Source organism: Fundulus heteroclitus, chromosome 3 (genome assembly GCF_011125445.2).
Source record: "Fundulus heteroclitus isolate FHET01 chromosome 3, MU-UCD_Fhet_4.1, whole genome shotgun sequence".
In the NCBI taxonomy this organism is placed as follows: domain Eukaryota; kingdom Metazoa; phylum Chordata; class Actinopteri; order Cyprinodontiformes; family Fundulidae; genus Fundulus; species Fundulus heteroclitus.
This window is the reverse complement of record NC_046363.1, coordinates 28,726,812-28,734,381: the sequence shown is the minus strand read 5'-3', so window position 1 is coordinate 28,734,381 and position 7,570 is coordinate 28,726,812. Positions and strand designations below refer to the sequence as shown.

Here is a 7,570-nt window from a genome sequence, read left to right as displayed (position 1 = left end):
TAAATTAAATTAAAAACTAAAATCTCCCCCTTGCGCTGGTGGAGCAGATCTTTCTTAAAATGCAGCTGGGGGGTGGGGGGGGGGGGGTCCCAGAATCAGCACAGGGGCCACAAATGGCCCCCAGGGCACACATTCTACATGCATGGCCTAAAGTATTGGAGTAAAATACAAATATGTCTTTTCATCCGATGGTGCATATCCCTTTGAAGGTGTTCTTGCTAATTTTAAAAAACACTCAAGATATATCTGTTGGTCAAAGACAAATCTTATTTGCAATTTAAATTGAAAAAGGCTGTTTTAATGATCATATTCTGATGTATTTTCAGCATACTGATAGGCTTTTGTACAGGGGGGAAATCAATCTTCATAAAGTCCAAATACAATAGATACACAATGTCTGAAACATAGATATATTCTCATTCAATCATCCGACATAACAGAGGTAGGATGAGTTCACACTTTGAAACGTAGAGTTTCTCAGTGTTGAGTTGCGGCGTTAGCGGTGCTTTCCACTGCGGTTGAAGCGTCTGTAGAGGAACCTGATCCTCTTCTCCAGGTTGTGCCTGTCCAGAGTCATCATCCTGTCTCCCACCATCTTCTTTTTCCTACTCAAACGCTGCAGTTCATTACCTTTAAACCCTTTCAGCCAGCAGGGGGCAACAATGAGGTCTTTAGGATGGGCTTTGAAGTCCCCTTGACGGGAAGAGAAAAACAATTAGATTACTGCAAAGATTCTAAGTAAAACTGAGCAATAATACTAATCTGTTTATTCTGTCATTGTTTGTTTGGATTTTCTCTGACAGTGATGTTTGTCATTGAGAAATCATATTCTAAAACTCAAGATTATAATTTGTAGTACGTTATTTTATGCACACACAAGCCAAGCAAATTATAAATAAAATGTTTATGGTAAAAAAAAATCTATATTTATTATATATTGCTCCCCTTAATCCCTTACCTAAGATGCCAATGTTGTCGTACACCCCAAACATGCTCCTCTTCTCAGTCCACCTGTCGACTTCTTTTGGCTGAGGAATAGCATGCATCCTGATCTGGCAGCATGTCCCTGAAAAACACATCACTGCATTCATTACAGAGTTTATAAATAATAAAAAAAAAACAACTACACTGACGGTTTTGGGTTTTTTTCAGACACCACTAGTTGGAATTTATCTTTGCCAAGATAACCTGCATGGTGACATCATTCTGTAGCACTCACCTTAGGAGAAGACCATCTTGGAACACAAAAAAATATTATTATGCCTGTTTTCTGGCAACAATTGCAAACACCAGTTGATAAAGATTGCAATGACCCCTTTTCATCACAACCAGTCTCCAAGCTAGATCAATAGAATGATTTTATGCAACTGTAATGAAAGGAAATCTAGTGTCAGTTTTGTGAAATTTCAAAACAAAAATTGAAGCAACAAATAAGGTTGGCTGTGCTTTTTTGTGGGTCAGCTCCTCTGATATTGGTCAATCAAGGACGGTGCAAGATCCATGTGCAGATTGATCATGCATGCCTGTGGTCCCTCCGTTTTGCAGCCGAAGTATAGTTATGGAGGGAATGGATCTACAAACCTTCATCCTACACCTTCCTTCTGATTGACCGATAGTAGAGTAGCTGACCCAACAAATGGCACCCCACCTTATTTGTATAATGAGGCAGAAATACACAAAGAAAAGTAAAAAAAAAAAACAAGCCAGAAAAAAGAAAATGTGTACCTATAAAGGCTTGTAAAATAATAATAAAAAAAACAGATAAGAAAATTCAAGGAGGAAATAAAACAAACATAAATTGATGTATAAGTAAAAGGAAAAAAAAAACTGTCAAATTAAGATTAAATGCTTAAAAAAATAATGTGTCAGTAGTAGAGAAAATAAAATGAAGGCCAATTACGGTAATAACAAGAGTAAATAAATAGGATATTTTAAACAAAGCCATTAATATAAAGTATTTATTTTGTTATTTACTGGTATATTTTTAAGTGTATTAGTTTATTTATCAGGCCATTTATACATGTGTGCTTTTATCTTTGGCTCTGTCAGTCTCAGTCGTGCATGTTGTTATACCTTGGGATCCTGATCTTGTTTATAGCCAAATGCAGACAGTAAACTGGTAGGTTGCAGTGCAGATTTAAATAAAAGCTGGTAATGAACACAACCACAGACATACATACATAATATATATAATATAATGTTTATGGACAGAACAGGTCCACTGGAATCTGACCTGTAGAGATGCTCCTGGCTGGTAGCAGCAGTGGTCCAGCAGAGTGAATGAGGGACGATCCAGCTCTCAACAAACCTCCGAGCCCAAACATCTCCGCTCTTCTGACAGAGATAAACCATACGGTCAGATCAAAACTCACAAAGCATGTGGATTTAGTGACTGCCTGCTGTCACAGAAGACTGAGTTTTCTTAGCCGATTCGTTTACGTTGACCCTTAGCATTAGCATTAGCTTCAGCTAACACGCTGCGTAAAAGTCAGCGCTGAGACTTTTACCTGTTTCGTCGCTCGTTAGCAGCTCTATATCAAGTGATTGTTACGACGGGAAAGCATCAGTCACTTGTTGTCGAAGATAAAACAACAGAAACACACGTTGATGTTGCTACGACATGCTCTCCGTGACCGCTACCATCTTTACTCCGTGTCCCAGAATGCAACGCGGCCCCGCTCACCGTATTGTCGGTTAAGCACCGCGAAGCAAAAAAAAAAAAAAAAAAGAAAAAAAAAAAAAAAAAAAAAAAAAAAAAAAAAAAAACTCGTGTTTTGATGCTTCGCTCACATTTTTTTTTCATTTAGGTTTTCTGCCAGTAGAAGGAGCTATTGGTAATGGGTGAAAGATTTGAAAACTATAACAGTTTAAGTTGGCAGCCTGAAAAAAACAACTACAAAAAATAAATAAATAAAAAAAAAACTAGAACTTACCTGCTGTAAATTTAATCAAAGTACATCTTTGCATGCATTTATGGACAAAGCATGTGTTAGTGATCTTTTGAGAGTGTTGACTACTTATATCCCCTCTATGTAAACTGATAAAAAAATGAAAATTCATTCCAATTTACTACATTACTCAATAATATTTATATCTCTTGCATTAGGAACAATTTGTGACATGACAACATCCCTTTATTGTTAGGGACCTACAGAGACCTTTAAAGGAGAAGGTGCACAAGCCCACAAGGAGCAAAATTTGAAAAGACAATTCACTGATGAAGTTTTTGACATGTTAAATTAAAACCAGCCACATTAGCATAAACTGCATCATTCCACTATTTCTCAGCCAGTGAAAACATGCTAAGATTTCCACCTGTGGGTCTGTGTCCTGCATTATTCTGATCAACAACTGGTGTTGAAAGACGCCCCCCAGACGCTTAGATCTTTCAAGTCCATCATCTTCTTTCCTTTTTCTTTTCACTTATGTACAAGGCACAGATTCCTGCTCCAATATCACTGAAATAATGTAATTTATTGATAATAATTAATAAGTGCTTTAACAATACAGTGGGCAAACTCTAAATATTGAAAAAAAAATTGAATATTATATTACTGACTTTATGATGGTTGTGACTTGTGAACTGCATGGTAAAGCAGCATCTGTTTTACGATTTCATCAATGTGTATTTCTTCCATTTGGCTGGAGGTTCATCACGAGTCGCAGTCATGTTGAGCAGTTTTTCTCTTCTGTTTGCAGGGCATTTCTTAGGGATCTGTCACTTTGATAAAAAGTCCCTCGTACAATGGAATGTTTACCAATTCCAGCCTGTTAGCTCCATTTTGTAACTCTTGTGGTGTGACTGACTCAATAATGCAAAAGCAGAATTAGCTGTTTGAATTTACATTTGAATTTGTGCAATGGACATCCAGACTAAATTTCTTGGTTGTGTTTTTCTAGTCAGTTCACATTTGTTAGTGGGGAAGAAATAAGACTTGGAGTCCTTCTAATTTATTTTTACATTTTGATTAGTACTAAAACATATCATACCATGCAAAGCAAAGCAGGTTTTCAAAGCCTAAAGAGGCACTTTGGTTATCATGAGCAAAATGGGAAGTGCTCAAGCACCTACGGTTGCAGCTGCAAGTCTTGGGGGTATGTCTCCACCAGCTTTGCACATCTTGAAACTGAAATTCTTGCCCTTTCTTCTTTGTAAAAACACAAAACAAACAACAAAAAACCTTAAGCCCCCTCTATCTGCACTTTTATGTTTAAAAGTATATTTTAGATGCTGTGCTTTATTCTAAAGTTGGTGGCAGACTCTTATCTGTATTTTTTTTAAATCAGAAATCTCAAAACAGGTAATAGAGGATATATTTTTTATGACATTTCGCCCTTTTAGCATGTGTTTGAATGACATTTTTGTAATAAAAATGTGTCACAAATTAAGGCCATGATGCGTACTGTTCAATATCAAGGACGCCATTTCTTGCATACAGATGGGTTGTATCTCTTTACCATTTTCATTAAAAATTCAGTTGAAAGTATATCTAAAAAAACAATGTGATGAACTAAACAAGTAGTTTAAAATATTTGCTTTAAAGCAGGTTTAATCAAACAGATCTGATAAAAAGCTGTTGACATATTTAAGCTATTTGAATTTCTTAATATTGACTACATTCTGTTCTGGAGTGCATAAAACCTGAACTCTGTTTGTTTTTGTTTTACCAGGGCAGGAGATGTAGGCAGCCTTGCTAACACAGAGAGATCAGACAGTATACATGTGTACTCTAAAATTTCAAGATCAGGAACATGGTCAGCATGCAAAATACCACACGGAAAAACCCCAGTCAAGAAAAAGGAAGTTTCTTTAAATGCTGGTCACAGTTTTAGGGAAGAAATGAACATTTCTAACAAAGTCATCCTTTTACTAAAAATGATCTTGCTTCAAATAATTACTCTCTATGTATATGTGCACAAATAGGCCAAAAATGATGTTTACACTTGAAACTTAAGTATAAAACTGAATAAAATAATGTTCTGTAACTTTGTTGCGTTTACAGTATCATGAAGTTTTGTACAATTGTTTCTGTCTGTTTATATTGTAGATATGTGATGAGTTTACCTGATGATAACAGTAAATGAAAAATACATTTGTTAATCAATGTTTTGTAGTTATTGCAAATGTATCATGCAGCTGTAAAGTTACAACTCAATCCAGATGCATGTTGGTAAAAAGGTTACAAATGTAAAATTTTATTTTTTTTTAATAGTTCTTGAGTATAGATGCTGCACAAGCTTAAGGAATAATGGAAGAAATTAATCAACTTTAAACCTGTAAAACTGGTCACAATCTACTAGTATTACTCAACTGAGACAAAAATAATTTATAAGCAAAGGTTATAAAAAAAATCTGTGGACAATTATGCTTCACTGTTAAGCCTGAAAAAAGTAGTATAAATCAACCTTATTCACTTAGTGAAGCCTCTTTATGATAAACAACAAACTTTATCTAATTATTTTAAAAGGTTACAACTTAGTACTGACACTTCTTCCTAATTATCTAGCCTATATTTAATATTTCTGAAATCAGGATTTCTTATTGTATTATCCATTACGAATGTGAAAATATTCATCTAAACTGAGTTAAGCGGTTGGGTTGTATTTGAGCCAACAAACATCAACTATTTCTTGTCAGGGGTTGCCATGAAATGAGGACAAACAGCTCTGATTACTGTTCTTGTACTCTTGTACTTAGCAGGACGTACTTTCTGCTGTACTTCTCAAGAACCTATTTGTGTACTTGTGTATTGAGAAATTTGCATTTGAAAGAGTCATGAATTCACTGCCAACAAAATGCGGCCTTTGGCGGATGCAGCCCCTGAATTGAGACACACCCTTGCAGTCCTCAGAAAAAAAAATTTAATCAAATGGTCAGACATCAAAATTTATATTGGCCAGAAACACAAATTATCACTTCAGCTCTGATTATGTCACTGATGAGTTTCTTCCTCTGTTCTGCTAATTTTGTCTCCTGCTGCTACCCAGGAGGAGCGACATGACCATAGTTACAGACAAGATGAAGAAACAGTTCCTCAAAGCTACGACAGCAGTGGAAGTGGAGATGTGGGTTGAGTTTGAAGGGTATACCACACAAATGGTAAGAGAGTAATTGTACCGTCATTGTATTGGAATTAGATTTTATATCATAGAGCAACACAGAACCGGACACTTTATCCATTTTCCAGACTATTTGATATGCTACGCAGCTCTATGGGGCAACAGTGATGCAAGAGTTACAGGTTGCCAGTTCGATCCCCCGCATGGACCATCTCAGTCGTTGTGTCCTTGGGCAAGACACTTCACCCGCATTGCCTGCTGACGGTGTTCAGAGGGCCCGGTGGCGCTGATATAAGGCAGCTGTGGCTACCAACATAGCTCACCACCATCGGGGTGTGAATGGGGGAATGACTGTAGTGTAAAGAGCTTTGGGGTCGTCGGGACTTTTATAAAGCGCTATACAAGTACAAGTCATTTACCATTCTACTGTAAACTAATTAAGATGTGGCCATCAGCTTAACTGATGGGCCATTATTCAGACAAACATGTGGGAGAATATGTTGGCAGGACAGATTCTTAGTTTTTCTAACCCTGGGGGGGCTAACCCTGCACATCACATTTAGGTCCCTGAACCATCCCTCCCCATGTGAAACACAATGATGGCTGTGGGATCATTTTTGTTCTAATTTACAAAGACGAACGGGCAAAGATGTCTGATGCAAGATGTGCAAAGCTTGTAAAGACATACCCCAAAGAACTGCAGCTGTAACCGCAGCAAAGACACAACACACAAGTGGGGGCGGAGGGGTGAGATGAATACCAATGCAATAAAGATATCAGTATGAATACTGAAGGAAGAACTTCACACGAAATTCTTCTCTTTCTGCAGGTCTCTGAAATCATAATTACCAATTTGGGGCCAATCTTAATGCTTCAGACTGAGGCAGAATGCAGGTGTGCAGGATGTGTGTGTTTTTTACTTTCAGAGCCACCCCTAGAAATAAGAGATCAGCCGTGGGCTTAAATAGCAAAATGATACATGCAGCAGACAGGATCTGACAAACTAAAGCAGTGAGTTATTTCATAATTAATTGGAAAAGTTACTTCATAACTTTTTTCTGATCCATCCATCCATCCATCCATCCATCCATCCATCCATCCATCCATCCATCCATCCATCCATCCATCCATCCATCCATCCATCCATCCATCCATCCATCCATCCATCCATCCATCCATCCATCCATCAGTAACAGGTGCAGGAGAGAAACCCACACATCCCTTGTTCAGAAATGTGAACTACTCTGAAGTATCTCAAAATGTTCATAGAGCAGACAAGACAAAAGTATTTAAAGATAAAAACGAACTGTCAGTTCTTACTTTATCTATCCTGCGGCGTGCACCTTAGGACATCTTTTCTGGGAACTCTCCATGCAGAGTAACAATCCTCCTCGGAGCGAGGGCCAAGAGTCTGAGTATTATCTTGTAACTTCAGTTTCCCGCGCAGAGCTCAGATGAGATTTACATGCAAATTTCAGTTCTGTTCTTCTGTTCAGCTCTTATCAGATGT

At 37.4% G+C, this 7,570-nt stretch overlaps 1 protein-coding gene across 2 annotated transcripts; it reads right to left on the bottom strand.

The window, feature by feature from the left end:
- Nucleotides 1-247: 247 nt before the first annotated feature.
- mrpl51 (mitochondrial ribosomal protein L51) lies at nucleotides 248-2,682 on the bottom strand. 2 transcript variants are annotated; one of them, XM_012870255.3, is made up of 4 exons: nucleotides 2,508-2,682; nucleotides 2,234-2,334; nucleotides 959-1,066; nucleotides 248-693 (listed from the first exon to the last, which is right to left on the bottom strand). In XM_012870255.3, exons 2-4 carry the CDS (start codon nucleotides 2,322-2,324, stop codon nucleotides 497-499), a joined length of 396 nt encoding a protein of 131 aa, XP_012725709.2. In that variant the 5' UTR covers nucleotides 2,325-2,334; nucleotides 2,508-2,682; the 3' UTR covers nucleotides 248-496. The 2 variants fall into 2 exon arrangements, with proteins under 2 accessions (XP_012725709.2, XP_012725710.2); XM_012870256.3 differs by having other exon boundaries at nucleotides 2,234-2,331.
- Between the last annotated feature and the right edge of the window lie 4,888 nt (nucleotides 2,683-7,570).

Coding starts and splice junctions, on each gene's coding strand:
- mrpl51 (XM_012870255.3), bottom strand. CDS start 2,324: ATGTTTGGGCTCGGAGGTTTGTTGAGAGCTGGATCGTCCCTCATTCAC. Junction 1,067..2,233: donor AGCCAGGAGCATCTCTACAG/GTCAGATTCCAG, acceptor TGTGTTTTTCAG/GGACATGCTGCCAGATCAGG. Junction 694..958: donor CGACAACATTGGCATCTTAG/GTAAGGGATTAA, acceptor CTTCCCGTCAAG/GGGACTTCAAAGCCCATCCT.